This window comes from Solea senegalensis, unplaced genomic scaffold (genome assembly GCF_019176455.1).
Source record: "Solea senegalensis isolate Sse05_10M unplaced genomic scaffold, IFAPA_SoseM_1 scf7180000017199, whole genome shotgun sequence".
In the NCBI taxonomy this organism is placed as follows: Eukaryota; Metazoa; Chordata; class Actinopteri; order Pleuronectiformes; family Soleidae; genus Solea; species Solea senegalensis.
The window spans coordinates 1-22,334 of NW_025322281.1; the positions used below are offsets into that span (position 1 = coordinate 1).

The 22,334-nt window shown below is 40.7% G+C and overlaps 1 protein-coding gene across 1 annotated transcript; it reads left to right on the plus strand.

Moving 5' to 3' along the window:
• The first annotated feature begins 12,208 nt into the window (after positions 1-12,208).
• LOC122764074 (NLR family CARD domain-containing protein 3-like) lies at positions 12,209-16,514 on the plus strand. The gene is made up of 5 exons (XM_044018440.1): positions 12,209-12,318; positions 12,793-13,001; positions 13,411-15,271; positions 15,910-15,952; positions 16,419-16,514. Exons 1-5 carry the CDS (start codon positions 12,269-12,271, stop codon positions 16,512-16,514), a joined length of 2,259 nt encoding a protein of 752 aa, XP_043874375.1. The 5' UTR covers positions 12,209-12,268.
• The last annotated feature ends 5,820 nt before the right edge of the window (positions 16,515-22,334 follow it).

The window sequence follows — 22,334 nt, forward strand, 5'->3', positions numbered from 1 at the left end:
GATTTTCGCCAACTTTGCCGCCCTTCTTCTTGTTCGCCGTGATACTTGATGAAAAGATTTTGATACCTTTGGATCCTCAACTTGTTCACAGTGACCTCACCAACTTTCAAGGTGATCCCATGAAAGCTCTATGACAAGTGCGTTCACATACCATTGGTGCGAAATGGCCAAAATCTGCAAAAAATGTACTTTCAATCCAAGATGGCGGCTTTCCCGTTCGTTTTAGAGCATAGGCTGCTTTGAATTTTTTGACCGTCCTGACCTAAGGAACGCGTGAGTACCAAGTTTAGTGCATGTACATTAAACGTGCTCCTCAGGAGGACAAGTTTTACGGGTTGTAAGAGTTTCACCTTTTGTTGTGAAAAATATGAATGAACACCAACTTTGGCGCCCCCTATCTCGTACACCGAGCGATATTTTAAAAAGCTTTCAGGAACTTATGCTCGGCAGCTTGTTCACAGTGACCTCACCAACTTTCAAGGTGATCGCATAAAAATTCTAGGATTAGTTCATTCAAATATCAGGTGTCATAGTGTCTGCTGTCACCAGGGGGCACTGTTTTTGAAAGTGAAAATTTTCATATAGGCGTCTTCAGGGCCAGATTATCATCAATCAGAGCAAGTTTGGTTCAGATCGGACTCGGATTCGTAAAGTTGTAGCAGTTTGTTTTTTGTCAAAAATATCTGACTTTTCAGTGTTGCTGTGGCAACAGCGTTGAACGATTTGTTATCATATAAAGCTAGCATCATCGACCATGTGTTTTGAATGTTTTCCCAATTTTTGAGTTTGATACGATTAACTCTGTAAAAGTTATTACCGAAATGTTTATTTTTTGGTTTTTCTGTTACCACAAGGAGGCACTGTGCTCAAAATTTACGTTTTTTTCACAGACTTCTTCTGCAATGGTCCATCATCAACCCTAGATAATTTGGTTGGGATGTGACCTTCTATCGCAAAGTGATAAGAGTTTTGTTGCCTGTGGCGAAACATTAAAATTTTCACCAACTTTGCCGGCCCCTTACTCTTACGCCATAATACCTATTGAAAAGATTTTGATACCTTTGGATCCTCAACTTGTCCAAAGTGACCTCACCAAGTTTGAAGGTGCTCCCATGAAAGTTCTAGGACAAATCTGTTCAAATATCATTGGTGCGAAATGGCTAAAATCAGCAAAGCATTTACTTTCAATCCAAGATGGCGGCTTTCCTGTTCGTTTTAGAGCATAGGCTACGCTGACTTTTTTGACCGGCCCGACCTAAGGAACACGGGTACCAAGTTTTGTGCATGTACATTAAACGTGCTCCTCAGGACCACAATTTTTAGGGGGTGGAGCAGTTTTTTGGCCCGTCCACTTTCACCAGGGGGCGCTGATTTTGACATGAAATATTTTCACATAGGTTTGTTCAGGGCCAGACTATCAACAATCCTAGCAAGTTTGGTTCAGATTGGACCAGGATTGGAAAAGTTGTAACAGTTTTTTTTTTTTAGTATTTTCTACCACCACCAGGAGGCGCTGTTTTCAAAATGTATTGTTTTCGGCAATATAGTGGCCTTCAGCAACTACCCATTATCAAACATAGGAAGTTTGGTTGGGATTGGATCTTCCATCGCAAAGTTATAAGAGTTTCGCTTTTTGTTGTGAAAAATAGGAATTTACACCCACTTTGGCGCCCCCTATCTCGTACACCATGAGACATTTTAAAAAACTTTTGATAACTTAAGTTCCTCAACTGGTTCACAGTGACCTGACCGAGTTTAAAGGTGATCGCACAAGAACTCTCGGATTTATTCATTCAAATACCAGAGGTCATATTGTCTCCGTCACCAGGGGGTGCTGTTTTTGAAAGTGAATATTATCATATAGACATCTTCAGGGCCGGACTATCATCAATCCTAGCAAGTTTGGTTCAGATTGGACTAGGATTCGCGAAGTTGTAGCAGTTTGTTTTTTTGTCGCAAAAATCCGACTTTGCATCATTACCATGGCAACATCATGTAACTCTACGCCATCATATTGAGCACGCATAGTCTACCTTGTGTTTAGGGTGATTTTTACCAATTTTGAGTTTGATACGATAATCTCTGTAAAAGTTATTCCCGAAATTGTAAAAGTAACTTTTTTTTTTAGATTTTCTGCCACCACCAGGAGGCGATGTTTACAAACTTGACAGTTTTTGCATAGCCATCTTCAGCAAGGGCCCATCATCGATCGCCACAAGTTTGGTTACGATCGGACCTTCCATCACAAAGTTATAAGAGTTTCGTTGCGTGTAGCGAGAAATTACAAATTTTCGCCAACTTTGCCGGCCCTTTTCTCGTACACCATGCGACATTTCAACTAACCATAAGCATCGTTAGATCCCCAACTTGTCCACAGTGACCTCACCAAGTTTGAACAGGATCCCATGTAAGCTCTAGGACAAGTTCGTTCACATACCATTGCTGCAAAATGGCCAAAATAGGCCAAAAATGGCTGTTCAACCCAAGATGGCGGCCTTCCTGTAGGACTTACAGCGGCGCTAGCACGGACTTTTTGGACCGTCCTGACATGCTTAACACGTGTACCAATTTTCGTGCATGTACGTGAAACACGAGAAAAATCGGCCTGATGAAAGCTGTTTTTCATTTTCGTAAGCCCCGCCCACTTTCAATTTTGAACGCAGTGTCCCTGAACTACTATCAGACGTAAATTTACACCAGGTTTGATGCCCTCGCAAAAATTGGTGAGTTTTCGTGTATGGGAAAGGCCTCAAAAAGGCGATTCATTTAGAGGAATAATAATAATAATAATAAGAATAATCTTCACAGTTTCAATAGGGTTCTTGCAACCAAGTTGCTCGAACCCTAATAATAAATTCAAGTCCACAAACATAGATGTAGAACTCTCGCGCTGCCTCTTTATTTCCTGCTCGACTCATTTCCTGTAAGAGAAAGTGAAAGTAACTATTCTGTGACTTTGCTTCAGTCGCCATTTGAACTGCGCAGCACGAGGACAGACTGGTGAGTGATGACGTGATTATGATGATAATATATGATGATATATGATGATATATGATGATTTAGTGCGTGTGAGTCAAGTACCTTAAAGTGAGACTTGAGTAAAAGTCTTAAAGTTTGACATTTACTCTACTTGAGTATCAAAAATCATTTCTGATATCAAATGTAGTCAAAGTTGCTAGAAATAACAAAGTCAGGTACAAATACGTGGAATGTGTACTTAAGTACAGTCATGAAGTATATGTCCTGCTTAATCCTGACAGATTAGAATGGAAACTTCCAGCCTGTCATAACTCCAGTCAGTCGTCTTTTGTTTTTCCTAAATGTGACGTCATGTTTTCTTCTTTATGTCAATTCTACTCAAGCGTCCAAACCGAAACATAAAGTCCCGTCAAACGCGAACACAATGTTAAATGAGATTAAATGAACGATTGTAAATGATCATTTGGATTAAAAGTGAAATAATAATGTCATATATTCATATTATCATCAAAATAATGACTTGATTTAGTAGCTTTAAGGACTATAAGTACTACAAGTACTATAAGTGCTTAATGCACTAAAAACTTTTGAGAGGGGTCTGGCTGCAGACCTGCACTGTCAGGACCTTTCGTTGCAGACCTGCACTGTGAGGTCTCCTGTACTGTCAGGATCGGAAGCTTTTCAAAATAAAAGCGAGCATACCGGAAGCACGTATTTTTCGTTCCCGATGTTTATTTCTTGGGTCTTTATTTTATGTTTACAATGTAAATATGTTTATGTGTATCCATGTGTTTAATTAAAGAGATTTAAAAAAACGGTATATCTTTCCAGTTCAACTGGATAAGGTGAAAAAACGCAGGATAATAATAAAGATAAAAAACAAACAAAATATTTTATTAAAAAAATAAAATACAAAACGTTATGACCCACTAGGGTTATTCTACAGATAATCAGTGCAAACTAGATGTACAGCTATTGTTATGATCCCCTTAAAACATTATTAGCCTGCTCAAAACATGCATTATTTTACTCCAGTATTTTAATTTAATTCGTAAAAAGGACAGCTGTTAGTTTAGTGTGCACTACAAATGAATTTTGAAACAATAAATCTCTGTAAATACACCTTAATGTGTGATGGCATAATGCATCTATACTCCAACCTATTGCTGACTGTTCTTTTATACCATTATTTAGCATTGAAAATGTAGCCCCCTGCACTGTTGGAGCCATTTACATATTGATTTACTCATTGTTTTATATAGGCATATCTTATGTGTGTTTGCAATTGTAACACCTCATAATTAGGGCTGTAACGATACACCAAACCCACGATTCGATTCGTATCACAATTTATTTTATTTTTTTTGTGGGGGTTGAAAAAACCTTTATAAACTGAACACCAAAGAACAAGATTAACTATGCAAATTATTAACAATATAAATAGCCATAAATAGCCAAAGCTATAACACTTGTGTTTTCTTTGTAACAAAATACTGTTGAAAAACAAACAGAACTAAACTCCACTGTGGAGATGATTGGAGCATGTTGAAAATTCTTCTTCAATCAAGTTCTCTTACATTTACAAAGTAAATGAAATGGCTAGTGTTTCACACTGAGGTAACTGAGGCTTACTGCCTGTGCTGCAAACCACACATCAAGTAAGTAAACATGAAACAAATAAACAACTTCTTTCTCTTAAGAAAACCAAACTTGATTTAAGGGAGTTGAACATTCTTCTTCTTCTTCTTCTTGTTCTTCAGAAGAGGAGGCTTGCTGTGACAATGTCACCTGCAGTGACCAGCTTGTGTAAGGGCAGCTGTAGCATCACCTGTTTCTCCTTCAACACAGCTGCAGCTGTTGTGCTGCGGTGGAAAAACGTGACAACTGTCCTCACTCTGCCGAGGAGTCGGGACGTCTGGTGAACGCCCATCGCTCTCTGCGCAGCCAGATTAACGTATATGCGGTGAAAATCCGGCCGCTTCGACAGCATTGGCAATGTTTCTGCCGTTATCTGTTGTCACTTAAAGCACTTACAGCAAATTGTGTGGGTCTTGTCGACTACACGATTGCCGTCCTTTATCTCCACCATGTAGCCCAAATGTTGCCATACTGCTGACTGACATGAAGAGGGAGGATCCGCTATTTCTGGGTTGGTTGCCATGTTTCCTCACGTTCTTCTTCAACTAGCTCAACTTTTGCAGGCAGGCGTCACATGATTCATTGGATCTGAACGGGAGGGATCACTCTGGGAGTTGGAAGGGGTGTGTCACGATTCTGCCTTCTCACACCGCGATACAGGATCGTGCATCTGAGTGTCGCGATTTCGGTTTCATATTGCATATTGTTACAGCCCTACTCATAATTCATTGAATAATTGCTTAATATTGTTTGTGCTATGTTCTTACCTTGTGGACCACATGGATTTGCCAGTGGAGGGTGTGAGGGTTGATGATTTTAAATGAACTTAGCTTTGTGTATTCAAAGTGAATGACTGAATACCTAGTTACATGACCCACATAACCAATAACCTCTGTTATGAATGTGATTCTAAACTTTTCATTTTTGAAAGTGACTAAAACTGTGAGGTGAGGTGTCAGGTGTTCTTCACTGCAACTTACATTCCCTTCATTTTCCTTTTCCCCTTTTACCAGCCAAACCACAACCTGTCAGAAGTTAGTAGCGTTGGCTCATACTTATGAGTACAAACACACAGACAAATACATTATGCTTACCTTTAAATAAAATGCCACCTTTCCTATGTGCCTCTAAGTGGCTCTGCAGCTTGGACAATTGTGTTGGTTTCACTTTTAGGAACAGGGGGCAGTGAAATCGCTTGCAGCATGACGTGCAGCGTTCAACTTTGGGCGTAGTGTCGGTACTTCAGATTGAAATATGCATCTGTAAGAGACAAATAATGTCGTAATAAGTAAAACAAAATGATATAAAAACTATATGATATAACTCAGTTTTCTTGGTCTTTGAGTAGGAAAATGGCACATTTAAGTGAGCACTATCGATACGATAACAACGCTAAAAACTACCCAAAAGTCCAAAACCCAATTCTTTCAAATTAATATAACTTTATATAGTCAATATATAGTGTGCAACATAACGTTCTAGTGAATAAAGACTGTTTCTGTTTCTTCGTATGACACAAAGTTGTTGTCACTTGACTTTTACTCACCTCGTCGTCTCCACACTTCTCATGGGGAACGAAAAATACGTGCTTCCGGTATGTTCGCTTTTATTTTGAAAGGCTTCGAATCAACTTCCAGTTCTGACCGTGCAGGAGACCTCACAGTGCAGGTCTGCAGCCAGACTGTCTTGGAACTTTGGGAGTAATCCAGGGTCAAAGTTGACTTGAACAAAACTGAGGTTATTCTTTTTTTGAAGTGGTATCAAATCCACATTTATGATTGAAATGTAATTGTACTTAGTACTTTTTGATGTCCTTGATGGACAAATATGCAGTTAATAAGTAATCCAGGATCTAATTGGACTTTTGCTCTCAAAACTGAGCTCATCAGCTGACTTGAATGCAGACAACAGCCCTTCAGTCACATACAGAGTAGCCTAGCACCATCTACTGGCACAAATATGTAAGTGACATGAACAGCAGGTTTCATAAAACACCTTCTCTGACAGAAAACTCCTGATGTGTTACAGTTTTCTCTCGTGTGATCACTGGACTGAACACAGATCCACATCAGACGTCCTCCAGGAAACATGAAGGAGATTTTCCACTCAAACTGAGAGGTAACTCTTTAAAGTGCTTTCAATATGATGCTTTGAGTGGAGCAGTGATAAGTCAGTGAGGAGATGTACATGTGTGCTTGCGTGTATGTGTCATGTATGATGCAGGTTGAAGAGTCTGATGGCATGGGGGAGGAATGATCTCCTCAGTCTTTCTGTGGAGCAGGACATTGACAGCAGTCTGTCACTGAAGCTGCTCCTCTGTCTGTGTATGGTGCTGTGTAGTGGATGGTGTGGATTGTCTATGATGGACAGGAGCCTGTTGAGTGTGCGTCGCTCAGCTATCGATGCCTCGGTTGGGGTGAAAGGAAAATGGGGGACAGAAAGGGGGGGAGAGAAAGGACAAGAGGGAGATGAGGTAGAGACACACATCTTCTAAATTTCTGCATCAGTAAATCTGTGATCAACCTGTGTGTGTGTGTGTGTCTCAGAATGACTGAAGTCCAGCAGAAGAGTGGTTGTGTGGAGGAAGACGAGGACAGAGCAGAGTCTCCAGGACCCAGCGGTCTGTCTGTGAAGAGAAAACCTTTAACCTTCAGTCATGAACCTGGAGCCTCAGAGACAAAGTAAGAGACTCATGCACTGACAACAAGAGAACATCATACACTCTTAACCAGAATTAGTTGACTTTACTCACAAATCGCGTGGCAACCCGTTGCCCTATACCACTTTAGTTTTTACACAAGCTGAAACTAAATATATCAAGTTGTATTAACATAAAACCTTATGTTTAGTACTTATATTTATTATAGTGTTTACTCACTGTAAATCATTAAATAAAACTATTATGACAGATTATTGCTACTCATCATTTATTACAATTACTGTATTTTCCTCTACTTTAATTAGCTTTTGATTTTTTTTAATATGGTATAAAACATAGTTTTAATTAAATTGGATGGAAAAAAGAAACACCTGTAAATGCTCCAATGTGTCTGTGTTGTTTATGTGTGTTATGCGTGTTGGTGTCGTACGTGTCTGTGTTGTTTACGTGTGTGTTATGTGTGTTGGTGTTGTACGTGTCTGTTATGTAAAAAAAAATGTTATGGTTGGCGTTGTGTTGTTTGCGTGTTGCGTGTTGGTGTCGTGTTGTTGTTTACTTGTGTGTTATCGTGTTATGCGTGTCTGTATTGTTTACGTGTGTGTTGTGTTTGTATATGTGTTTATTGTGCGTGTTGTGTGCGTGTCTGTTGTTTACGCATTGTTATGTGCATGTTATGGTGTCTTGTTGTTTACATTTGTTGTATGCGTTGGTGTTGTATTTTGTGTGTTTATGTGTGTTGCGCGTTGTTGGTGTTGTTGGTGTTGTTTTTGCGTTGTGTATTTGTGTGCATTGTGTATTTTGTGCATGCGTGTTGGTGTCTGTTGTCGTGTGTTGTGTTGTTTACTTGTGTTGGTTTGGTGTTGTGCTGTTGTTTGTGTGTGTTTGCGTGTCTAATTGTTTATGCGTGTGTGCGTTGTCTGGGTTGTTTATGTTGTGTTGCGTGTTGTATTGTTTATTTGTTTGCGTGTTGGTGTTGTGCTATTTACTTTGCGTGTTGGTGCGGTCTGTTGTTTACGTGTGTTGCGCGTGTTGGTGTTGTCGGTTCGGGTTGTTTACGGTGTTAGCATGCGTGTCTGTTTACGGTGTAGCGTGTGTCTGTGTTGTGTTATGCGTGTGTTTGTTGCTGTTGTGTGTGTCTGTTGTTTACGTTTGTAGCGTGTTGGTGTTGTTACGTGTCTGTTGTTGTTTACGCGTGTTGTGCTGTTGGTGTTGTGTTGTTTATATGCTGTTGCGTGGTGTTATATGCGTCTGTGTTGTGTTGTTGTTGTGAATGTGTTGTGCGTGTTGTGCGTTGTTCTGTCTGTTGTTTATGTGCGTGGTCTGGGTTGTTTACGTTATATTGTATGCGTGGTTAATTGTTTACGCGTGTGTTATGCGCGGTCTGTGTTGTTTACGTGTGTGTTGCGTGTTATTGTTTGCGGTTCGTTGTTTATGTGTGTGTTGTGCGTGTTGGTGTTGTATGCGTTATTGTTTAAGGTAAGCGTGTTGTGTATTGTGGTCGCGTGTTGGTGTTAATGCGGTTGGTGTTCATGTTTACGTGTTGTTTACGTGTGTGTTGTGCGTGTTGGTGTTGTATGTGTCTGTGTTGTTTACATGTGTTGGTGTTGTCCCTGTCTGTCTGTTATTTGTGTGGATGTTGAATGTGTCACAAATGTACAAGAAAAAAACATGGATGTCCCCTGAGATTAAAGTGGTAAATCCATAAACAAACACAATTCACAGGAAATCCTCACTCAAATGTACAAGAAACTACAAATAAACAGGATCTGTTTCCTCTTCCTAAATGAAGGGAGACCAGAGCATGAACCAACAGACCATCATATCAGAACAATATCTAATTCCATCAACATAGACTGATGAAGAACTGAAACAATAATGTCTTCTGTCCAATTTTCCCATCCTTCAGCACGCTTCCTACAGCATTTAAGTGTGTGTCAGTGTTGTTTGTGTGTGTTGTACGTGTGTGTCTGTTCATCTGCTTGCTTTACAGAAAATATAAAGGTTTTCCCCACACGTCATCATGATGACATCCATTGTATTGATCTTTGTCTAAATGTTCAGAAATAGCAGGCTTGCCCATGATCCTGCTGAACTCCATGAACACCTGATAAATAAAGAGTTACACACTAAATGAGTTACACTACTAGAGACTATTTCTGGCCTGAACATCTTCCAGTTGTGTGTTCTGTGCTCCTTACTTCTGTGTGCATTAAATGTAGAATACACATGTGTGTGAAGGTTACACTGGACTCTGTGATTAACCTTTAAATGTGTACTGTGCAAGTGAGTGAGAAAGATTGCTTCTGTGCAGGGTGCAGAAAAATCACATGACTGACAGTGAAAGGTTACTTTAGCAGTTTCACTCAGTTGTGCATCCTTCTTAGCTAAGTGGACCTTTAGTGCATTAATGGAATGTGCACTCACATTCTTGGTGTAAGCAGGGAACTGGGACAGTTCTACCATAGAGTCCGTGTTTGAAACGATAATGTTTTAAAAGGTGACCCCTTTTATCACAGATAAACTCACAATACTTACACTTCCAAAGCTTCCTCACACCACAGGGATCTGTAAAAATAGAAAACGAGAACATGTTTAGCTCAACAACGTCACTGTTAAATACAATAAGGTATTAGAAGCGAAACGACGCCGATGTTACAGAGAAAACTGACATGTTAACGAGCGTGTGTGTGAGAGTGAGTGAGAGGGAAAAAGAGCGGCCAAGGACGGGTCAAGCGGATCAACGCGCTGCAAGCAGCTCGCGGTGTTCGCAACGTAACCTCCTCCATAGCGCCTGCTACACTTCTTTACCCAGACAGCGGTAGAATCGCTTTTCTACTGCGTAAAATCACGGTTATAGAAGCAATACAGTCGCGCACACTCGCCGGTATGTGAGCCGTCCTCAGACTGAGGACACGAAGCGAACATTAACATTCAGCTGACTCTTCTTTGAGTTAACATTAGCTAGTGTTAGCAATAAGTACTATTAACACGATGCACACGTTCAAAAAAACAAAAAGCTGCGCCAACAAATAATCCACAAGCTTTCGAGTATTAACAATTCCCACAAAGATAACTAGGCTAACAGTTACTCATCATACTAACCGTTCCACTTGGAGTCCAGTTGCTTCCAAGTTAGCGTACCGTGCTGCCGATGCCTGCTCGTCCCGCCAGGTGTAGAACCCCAAGGACGCAAGTTACATGACGCTGGTCTTGTCACCTGACCAGGCAGGTTTTTGAATTAGCCCCCTCCCCTTTCTTATAAAAGTAAACATACCAAGTTATCTCTGCTAAACCCAGTGCCGGCCCTGAGTAATTTGGTGCCCTAGGCAAGATTTTAGCTGGCGCCCCCTTGCATCGCAGCAGTCAATTTCACAATGAACTTTCATACAATCACAAAGAAACTGCACGTTTGTATTCAAGATTTTATTTCTTTGAGTAAAAAATATCAGTGCAAATAAAAACAGTGCAAGCTATCATTCTTTTTGGAGTACATCAGCCAGCTCCTTTTGATTTTTCCCCATTAACTAAGACTCTTTTAAAAAAGTCATGTTGTTGACACCTTCTCCCATCGTTGTTTTGGGGAAATGTGTAACTGTTTTTTGTTTGAAATGGTCCTCTGTGAACTAACTCTCTTCTTACTTTGTCTGTAAGAGATGGCCAGTCAGCAGGGTCTATAGGTGCAGCCTTTAGTCCTGATGCTGTGTCACTAGGCTGTGCAGAGGTAGACGGGACAGCAGCACCTGATGCTGTGTCACTGGGGGTGGTACTGAAATATTTTAAAAGTGCATCTGAAGAGAGAAGAGAAGTATATGTGACGACTGCATGTTACATTTGAATAAAAAAACAGATGCTTGGTGTGCTATACATGAGACTAATATAGACTAATAATGAAAATGTCAGTCTAACCAGAGTGCAAAAACCAGTAAAGTGCAGTGAAATGAATATATATGTATATATAGCCTATGAATGATATGGGAAAGCTAAGGTATGAAATAGTAACAGTAATACACTTTAACTGCACTTTAACACTGATGTAAACTTTAACAAACATAAACTGTGACACATAAAACCAAAGGCTTACAACCACCTTATTACAAAGGGGACGGACAACTAAAAGCATTTTAACTGACATACAAGCAGGAAAGACACCTGTAAAATAACACCTGAACAGGCCTAACGTTAAGTTTCCAAACGTCCCTGATGAATTTATGTTGCTGTGGGCTTATATAATATTTCGAAATAATAGTAATAATGGCAGAAGACAGAAGTAGTATTTATGTATATATATATATATATATATATATATATACACACATTTATTTTTTTTTTTATTTTATTTTTTTTTCCGTTTTCGGCGCCCCCTGCGGATGACGGCGCCCCTAGCATTTGCCTATACTGCCTATGCCCAGGGCCGGCTCTGGCTAAACCTGATTAGTGCAATTGATCAGTCAGTCAGTCAGTCATCATCTACCGCTTTATCCTCCACCAGAGGGTCGCGGGGGGGCTGTGCCAATCTCAGCTACATCGGGCGATAGGCGGGGTACACCCTGGACAGTTCGCCAGTCCATCGCAGGGCCACATACACAGATACACAGTGGATTCACGTTTATTATTATATTCACAAAAGACCAGTTTTTATGCCGGTCGTATCATTTTATTTTGTTTTTTATTCATTTATTTTTGTATTAAAGGCTGGTCCTGAAAATATTGTCTGACATTAAACCGGTCCGCGGCCCGGGGGTTGAGGACCGCTGCTGTAGAGGATCAGTCTTTACACAAAGATCAGCGACCACAGGCTGTAAACCTGAAATCATTCCCTTCACTCCAGACTCTGGAGGTCACACTGACACTGAGGCTGCTTTGTGATCAAAGTGTCTAAACAAAGACCATCATCAGTGATCATGTGATGTTTGTGTTTGCAGAGGTCAGAACCAGAGACAGAGAGCAGAGTCTCCAGGACCCAGCGGTCTGTCTGTGAAGAGTGACCGGTCTATGGACCAACCTTATAACTTCAGTCATGAACCTGGAGCCTCAGAGACAAAGTAAGAGACTCAATAAATAATGCTCTCAAATCAATATGATATGCTCTTGAATTAAGATAAGAAATAACCTCCATCTGTTGGAGGGAAACGTCCAAACTTCAGAGCAGCTCTGAAAGCAGCTTCACATCAACAGCTCATTTCTTTTATTTGTGGTTCAAATTGAATTTGACTGGACTTTTGTGAAGGAAGAAGAACTAAATGTGTGTGTGAGCAACAGACTGAACTGAACTGATTCAGAATCTGATGAAACGGATCAATGAGTCAAACCATTGACGAGTCAGAGAGAGTGTGAGGATGAGCCTCAGGGTTAGACCTTTACAACAGTCCATCAGAACCACTGTGAGACAAAGCTGTAAGGATGTCTTCACAGAGACATGTCCACCTGTCCCTGACATGTCAGTGATAAAGAAATGTCTCCACAGAGACATGTCCACCTGTCCCCGTCATGTCAGTGATAAAGAAATGTCTTCACAGAGACCAGTTTGCTGTTTCTGTGGACGAGCAGACGTCCCGCTGTCCTCTGTGTCAGGACGTCCTGAAGGATCCAGTCTCCACCAGCTGCGGTCACCGGTTCTGCAGACTCTGCATCTCCTCATACTGGGACCAGTCTGGTCCACCAGGAGACTCCTGCTGTCCCCAGTGTGGGAAAAGACCCAGGACAGGACGTGGACCACAGAGCATCCGTGAGTAAGACTCATAAGGAGAGCAGCTCCCATCAGCACTAGTAGACTTTAGAAATGGAAAAACAGGAGAAAACTGTTTAAAAGTTAAAAATGTGACTCATGTTAACTCCATGATGGAGTTTAACTCTCTGCTGCCCCCTGCAGGTTGAAGAAATGAAGGTTTCCCCTCATTTTGCTGCTTTTCTCTCATGATTGTTCTCTTGTATGCAGATGATACTCTTTCCTTCACAATCATCACAGTTCTTCTAGAATGATTCAGTCTTTCAGAATAAAGTTATTCAAGTCATTACAGTGAAAATGTAGTTTTTCATTTGACAACAAACAACATAAAACAACAACGTCACAGAAAAACATGACACTGATGAAAATAATCCTCAGCTGCTCACATTCTTTGTCTCTTGTCTTTCAGCAGATGTTGGTCTGCAGAAAGTTCTAGATGAACATAAGATCAGTCTGAGGAGCAGATTTGAACATGTGACAGAAGGAACTGAAGGAACAGGAAGTAGAACCCTCCTGAACAGGATCTTTACTGAGCTCTACATCACAGAGGGACAGAGTGAAGAGGTCAATACTCAACATGAGGTGATGCAGCTGGAGACGACCTCCAAGAAGAAGACGGTCCAGGACACTCCCATCAAGTGCTGCGACATCTTTAAAGCCTTACCTGACCAGCAGGGGAGCATCAGAGTTGTCCTGACCAACGGCGTCGCTGGTGTTGGAAAAACCTTCTCGGTGCAGAAGTTCACTCTGGACTGGGCCGAGGGTTTGGAAAACCAGGATGTGAATCTGCTGATTGTGCTCTCGTTCAGGGAGCTGAACCTGATCAGAGATCAGCAGCACAGTCTTCTCACGCTGCTCCATGTTTTCCATCCAACATTAGAGAAGGTCAGAGCAGAGGAGCTCGCTGTCTGTAAACCTTTGTTCATCTTTGACGGCCTGGATGAAAGCAGACTCTCACTGGACTTCAGCAGCAGCACGCTGGTTTCTGACGTCACACACAGGTCATCAGTCAACGCGCTGCTGACCAACCTCATCCAGGGGAATCTGCTTCCCTCAGCTCTTGTCTGGATAACTTCTCGACCTGCGGCGGCCAATCAGATCCCTCCTAAATGTGTTGCCAGGGTAACAGAAGTACGAGGCTTCACTGACGACCAGAAGGACGAGTACTTCAGGAAGAGATCCAGAACTGATGATCTGTCCAGCAGAATCATCTCACACATCAAGACGTCCAGGAGCCTCCACATCATGTGTCAAGTCCCAGTCTTCTGCTGGATCAGTGCTACAGTTCTGGAGCACATGTTGACCACAGAGCAGAGAGGAGAGCTGCCCAAGACCCTGACAGACCTGTACTCACACTTCCTGCTGGTTCAGACCAAGAGGAAGAAGAACAAATATGATAAAGGATGTGAGACGAGTCCACGGGAGCTGACGGAAGCCGACAGGGACTTTCTTCTGAAGCTGGGTAGGCTGGCCTTTGAACATCTACAGAAAGGAGACATCATGTTCTACCAAGAAGACCTGGAGCGGTGTGGTCTAAGTGTGACAGAGGCCTCGGTGTACTCAGGAGTTTGTACAGAGATCTTCAGAAGAGAGAGCGTGATCTTCCAGAAATCAGTCTACTGCTTTGTTCATCTGAGCGTTCAGGAGTTTCTGGCTGCAGTCTACATGTTCCACTGTTTCACCAACAGGAAGACAGAGGTACTGCAGGACTTCTTTAGAAAAAAAGACAGTTCGAAAAAGTCACTGAAAATGTTGCTGCAGGTCTTATTCAGACATAAAGTTGATGATGATGATGATGGTGGTTACACTCCTCTGGATGTGTTCCTGAAAGCAGCCATGAAGAAATCCCTTCAAAGTGAAAATGGTCACCTGGACCTGTTTGTTCGCTTCCTTCATGGACTCTGTCTGGAGTCCAACCACAGACTCTTAGGAGGTCTGCTGGGTCAGACTCAGAACAGTCCAGAAATCATCCAGAGGGTCATTGAGAACCTGAAGAAGATGAACACAGAGAACATCTCACCTGACAGAAGCATCAACATCTTCCACTGTCTGACAGAGATGAACGAGCAATCAGTGCATCAGGAGATCCAAGAGTTCATGAAGTCAAAGAACAGAGGACAGAGACTCTCTGTGATCCACTGCTCAGCTCTGGCCTACATGCTGCAGATGTCTGAGGAGGTTCTGGATGAGTTGGACCTGAGCAAGTACAGAACATCATACCAGGGGAAACAGAGACTGATTCCAGCTGTGAGGAACTGCAGGAAGGCTCGGTGAGTTCAGACATGATCAATAACATCATCAGTCAGTGATGATTCATGGTTTGGTTTATCAAATACACACAGAAGTCAGTTCTTCTCATTCTTCTCAGTTTGTTTCTGGAGATGTTTTAAATGATGAAAGTGAAGATTTGTCAGCTGGTTGTGATTCTTGTTTTGAACTGAATGAAAACACCAAATCACAACATTCTCTCAAGTCTCTGTTCATGATAAGACAGAAAGACAAGAGAAACCAACAGTTCACACAATGAACAAACACTAGGGGGCAGTGGAGAGAAAATCTGTGACAGAACCAGACTCAAACATGTGCAGCATCTGCCTCGACCGGTTGTGGTGAAAGGACAAAACGGAGGACAGAGGAGAGGAGGGGGAGAGAAAGTGAAAGAGGGAGGTGAGGTAGAGACAGAAGAGAGAGACCAGGAGCAGAAATATAACAGTTGTGTCAGCTTCTAAGTTTAAACAGGACTTATGACATTTTTATACAACTACAATGTTATTGATGTTCTATTAATGAGACATAAACTTTAGACTGATATCAACTTTAATTATAGTATCATATTAATAATAATAACAATACTACTGGTTTCAAGCAGCAACTTTGTCTAAAGTCTCATCTTTTATTCTTCATTCAGGTTGAGGGGCTGCAGATTGACAAAGATCAGCTGTTCTTCTCTGGTCTCAGCTCTGAAGTCCAACCCCTCACACCTGAGAGACCTGGACCTGAGTCATAACCAGCAGCAGGATTCAGGAGTGAAGCTGCTGTGTTCTGGACTGGAGAGTCCACATTGTAGACTGGAGACTCTGTGGTGAGTTCACTGACTCTCTGTTACTGTTGTAAATGTCAGATGTTTCATCCACAACTGAAAGTCATTCATGTTGTCACATGAGTTGAATCAGTGATGGTTGTTCCATGTTTCCACTTTTTCTTCCCTCAGATGTAGAATCAGGATCTTTTCACAGCTGACGTGTTTTTTGTTTTCTAAAGTGTTTCAGTCGCTGTAGTTTTCACGTCAGTCGCAGCTTTGACCTTTTCTGACTGAACTTGATGTTTTTCACTTTCTCCTCTGACACGTTCACATGTAGCCAATGAGAATGAGTGTTGTTGATGATGTCACAGCTGTGACTGTTTACAAACAAACAGGAGCGTCCTCGGTTGGCTCAAGATGGCGACCTGGGCGGTTGGAGTGCGGTGAGCTCCCAAACTATAAGTTGTACCACGTCAAAAAACGGCAACTAAACCAACTATTATGACTGCTGTGGCTACTCTGTGAGGATAGAGAGGATAATAAAATATTTTAATTAAACATTTTGAAAAATGAATTAAATGTTAATTCATTCTAGAACGGGGCACCACCCTGAAAACAGGGAAAAGACAATCAATCTATGCCTTTAAAATCAGTCTTAAATAATCACTGTAATTGACTACGATATCAAAGATATCCCAATTTAACAGTATTGAAGGTATGAATCCGAGCACAGACCCTCTCAACCCCCATTTGTCACTGTATTCATGTACAAAAGACACAGAGCATTCCTTCAGGTTAATAAAAGTAACAATTTATTAAATCAAACATTGAAATCAATTAAACAATCATGTTCACTAAAAGTGAACATTAATGTAGAACGAAAATCTATTGGTTGAATCAACAAATATCACTTGCTAAGCTACAACAACACAGGCTATATACAACATAAACACCAATATGTGTGTGTGTGTGTGTGTGTGAGTGTAACATGAGACAAAGATAAGACATGGGAGTGACGCGGTTGGCCGAGCAAAGCCACTCCCACTTCCGACACCAAAGCAGAGAAGGCATGCGCAGTAGCAGTGACTGTAGACGCACGCTTCCACCAAAGATGGCGCCAGAAACACATTAACACGAGGCCGCAGATCTTGGGTCGAACATGTGATAGCATGGCTGCAGAGACACGTGTTCGACACAAGATGGCGCCTATGAGGAGACTCTCGTTCAAGAATGAAAAAGAGAGAGTGAGTGAGTGAGAAAGAGAGTGAGTGAGAATCGTGCTTGAATAGCGGCAGACCAAAAGTGTGTTTCAAAGCACAGTGTGTTCAGTGAATGAAACAAAAGGATCGCGTACGTGAGAGTTTATGTCAGTTTAAACCACACAGACTTGACACAGGCAAAGCCAGGCCAGTCTGTGAATCTTAACGTTCATGCCGACATTCTCTCACCACGTGATCTGTCTACGCGCTCACAGCGGGAGAAGACACGTCACTGCAGGGTGAGCGGTGAGCTCTACTTTCAGCGAAGGGAATTAATAACGTCTAAACAAATACAAACAGTTAACAATAGTAAACAAATCCATACGAACGTGTGAGTGCACAATCCAACACGTTCAACACAAAGGAAAGTTTATAAAACACAGAACCTTAACCTAACCCTGCCCAGAACCCTTGCCTCTTACTGTGAGCTGATAACACGTTTTGCCCCCGAAGGAGAGGAACAAGAAGAAAAACACAAAGAGCAAAAATAGGAAGAGAAAGAAAAATGGAAGTGAGCGAGAAACGTCTGTCCTCTGGTTTTATAGTGTTTTCAGGGGCAAGGCCATAAAACAGAGAACGGCCAATGAGATTCACTGACCCTATGGAATGCTGACCAGTCGTAAAACCAAGAATGTCCCAAATGGTGGACTGAGACTTTGTTGAAAACTCAAATCAGGCTTTTGAAACTGCATATAGGCCTTACCCATGGAGAACAATAGAATAGTGGATTACAGTAGACATCTCGGCCCCAACATTTGTTAGTATAGCATTAGCTTTAACAAACCACTGGAACCATGCCCAAAAGAGAAGTGAAATCCAACAGCAGTACCAACGTCACGTCACTACTTCAACATGAAGTTGAAGGTTTGGACGCTTTGTTCACACCGCTACCAGTTACGCCGAGTAAAGGCCCGGACCCAAAGAAACAGCGTCAAAAAGGCGGAGGTGATGCTGACGATGTTTCCAACGCTGAAATCATGAATGCAGTGGTGGAGTTAACAAAACGCTTCACTGCGCACGAGCAAAACATCTCCAGAAACTCTGAAGCCATTACGACAGTCTGCGAGCAGTTGAAAGGGATGGAATTATGGAAAGTTGAAAATAACAAAGAACACATTAAAGAAATGTCAGGACAAGTCTCACAACTGCAACAGAGAAGTGAAAATAGCGAGCGCTTCAGCAGGCGCTGGAATCTCCGCATGTATGGATTAGGAGAGACACCTGCAGAGAACATCAGAGGGGAGATCATCAAGTTGCTGGCGCTGCTCGCACCTGAAGACAAAGAAAAGCTAGGCTTTCTCGTTGACACAGTGCATAGAGTTGGAGTTCCCCGGGATAATGCAGCACGACCTGTCATCGTGCAGTTCACAATGAGATCCTTTGGAAACAAAGTCTGGAAGATTTCACGTGGCACTGAGATTCTCAAGGAGAAGAAACTACTGGTTAAGGAAGATTTGACACAAACCGACAAGATGGAAAGAAACAAGCTCTGGCCGCTTGTGGAAGCTGCCAGAAAGCAAGGGAAACGTGCTGGTGTTCGTGGTCCAGAAGCCTATATTGAAGGAAGAAAGGTGACTTGTTAAGGTTACAATGGGTTCTGGACTTTAAGGGTTATGTTAAATAAGTCACAGGAGCACTTCATTACATTTAATAATACTGTTGGTTTAAAATTCATGAATGTATAAATGGTACTTATAGTTGAGCTTTACTGTTTGTAAGTACCTATTTTATTCTTTCTTCAAGTTTCTAAGTGTTCATTTACCTCAGACATTAGCCAATTCTGTTTATGTTTTTATTGAGTTCATTTTCTTGTATGACTCAATTTAAGTTTGATGCACTAAGTTTGTGCTCTATTAATGTAAGGGGACTACGGGATAATACAAAAAGGAAGGCAGTTTTTCTCTTAAGCAGGCGTTGTAATGCAAATATAGTTTTTTTGCAAGAAACTCATTCATCTAGAGATGATGAAAGATTTTAGAAGTCTCAGTGGGGGGACACAGTTTTTTTTTTTCTCATGGCTCAAATAATTCAGCTGGAGTCGCAGTTCTTTTGAATAGATTTAATGGTGATGTGCTGGATTCTGCTTTCTCAGATGATGGTCTATGGATTATATTGGTCTTAAAGGTGGACAACCTTCTGGTTATTATTTGTTTATGGTCCAAACAGGACAATTCAAGCAAAAGATATGTTTTCTAATCTCTCTGCAAAGGAAAATACAAAGAATGTGTTTTTATCATTGGTGGAGACTTCAATGATGCCCCTGATGATGAAATGGATCGATGGCCTCCTAGATCTACAGCTTGACTTGGTTTCAAATCTACCTCATTTCTGTGTGATCACCTTCTGCTTTCAGATGCTTGGAGATTTATGAACCCCAGTGTCAAAGATTATACGTTGACCAATTCTAGCAGAAGCTTACAGTCTAGAATTGATCTATGGTTACTGTCGTCACATGGACTACAGTTCATTTCAGATGTTTCTCATTGTCATGCTCCGCTGTCTGATCATCAAAAGAGAAGTCTTAGATTAAAGGGCTCTAAAGAAAAATCAAACATCAGAGGCTATTGGAAATTAAATAATAATATATTGGAAGACAAAACATTTTTTTAAAAAGTGTAGAATTGCTTGCAAAAGACATTTTTAGTAAAAAAAGATTTGAGTCCAATCCAAAAATGGGAATTCTTTAAATTTAAAGTGAGAGAAGTTGCAATACAGTGTAGCAAACAAATAAAAGAAATACGTACTAACAAAGAAGATCTTTAATGAGCCAGTTGCACAAATGAATGTCGAGGCACGATTTATCTGAGGATGAATTAAAATTGCTTAAGAATCTTAGTGAAGAGCTTGAAAGAATGTATATGAATTTGGCCAAAGGTGCCTTCATAAGGTCCAGGGCTAAGTGGTTAGAGGAAGGGGAAAGAAATACAAGTTCTTTTTTTGGTTTAGAAAAGCCAAATAGGAAAATAAATAATATTACATCCCTAAATATAAATGGTACCATCAGCACAGACCACAATAATATTGCAAGTTATAGCAAATGATATACATGTGAATTGAATCACTTCAAGAGCAGTGCATTTATGGAGCATATAAGAAAGTTGACTCCTCTGATTTCTGGACATTTCAAAGACAGCTGTGACAGAGAACTCTCATCCTCAGAAATGACTGAAGCAATATGAACTCAATGAATTTAAGAAAATCACCTGGAAGTGATGGTCTCTCAGTAGAATTTGATTTATGCTTTTGGGCTTTAATTAAGGACCATCTACTGCTCATGTTTAAAGAATGTATTGATAGAAAGGACATGACGACAACCATGAAACAAGGTCTGATAACCCTTATTCCTAAACCTGAAACAAATCCTTTAATAATGGAAAATTGGAGGCCCATTTCTCTTTGAAATATAGACTATAAAATGATCTCACAGGTCTATGCTAAACGTTTGAAGAAAGATCTAGAAGAGATAATAAGCGAAAACCAAAATGCTTTTATGGCCAAACGTCACATTAGCTCTAATGTCAGGTTAGTATTAGATTGAATTGACTATTGGAACCACATAAAGTCACATGCACTACTTGTATTCCTCGACTTTTATAAGGCATTTGATTCAATTGAACATTCTTTCATGATACAGGCCCTGCACATTTTTGGGTTTGGGGATCATTTTATTAATAATATAATAATGTTTTATAAAGATATAAACAGCTCTGTCATTTTATATCCCAGCATTTCCAAAAGGTTTCCAATTTCAAGAGGTGTACGCCAAGGATGTCCTATTTCTTGTTTTTTATTTTTGATTGTGGCTGAAGTGTTGTTGTTAAATATCTCACATAGCCCCGATATTCATGGTTTGACCATCTTTAACAGACAGATCAAAATGACACAGCTAGCCCATGATACACTATTGTTTCTAAGGGATAAAGGGCAAATACAAAGTGCATTACGTGCAACTGGTGCATTTTCAGAAGCTTCGGGTCTTAAACTTCATCTCAACAAAAGTCAACTTTAATGTTTCTATGAGACTGAAGAGAAACTTATGTTTGATATTCCTGTCAAACAGTGTGTTAAATGTCTTGGTGTTCACATTTCCAAGGACATGACTCTCAGACAACAGCTACATGTTCTTCCCAAAATGAAGAAAACTAAGACAATTTTGAATTGATGGCTTCAGAGAGACCTTTCAATCTTTGCTAGAGTGTTATTGTCAAAAGCTGAAGGTGTATCAAGATTAGTTTATCCTGCTTTGTCACTTTTTGTTAGTGATATGTTCTGCACAGAAATCAATCATTTATGTATTACATTTGTGTGGAAACATAGGAGACATTGCTTCAAAAAAGAAATTCTCACTTTAGAGAGAGCAGAAGGAGGATTGGGCGTCTTAGATTTGATCCGTTTGAATTGCACCTTTAAGATCAAATGGCTTCAGAAATGTTTGGAATGTCCGGAATCGCTATGGAATTTTATACCATACAATATCTTTGAAAATGGAAGCGGCTTCAACTTTCTATTGGGATGTAACTAGTCTGTTTCTAAATTGCCACTAAAAGTCTCAAAATGTCATCAACAGGCTTTATTGTCTTGGAAAGTGTGTTATGTTCACAACTTTTCACCACATAAAACTCTTATTTGGAATAACAGTGATATTACTGTTAACAAGAAAAGTCTATATAAGGAGGCCTGGATTGAAAGGGGTATTATCTATGTTTCTGCTTTGTTTGATAATAAAGGTCATCTTTATAGTTATGAACCATTTCTAAGAACAAAATCTTTTCCTATCATTTATAAAGAGTTGATTTCTGTAATGCCAGCTATTCCCACAGGCATAATTGAATGAATGAAATGTCACCTTGGCCATCAAAATATTGATCCTCAAGTGCCTTCTCTACTTATTGGTGGGATACCATTAACAGATGTAAAGTGTACAAACAAACATATAAGGAAAGAGATTCAAAAGTAGAACAAGATTTCACCCAAAAGCAAATCTTTCTGGAATTAACAATTTGATCATATAAAGTGGCACAAAGCATGGTTATGCCCCTTTCAGTTTTGTGT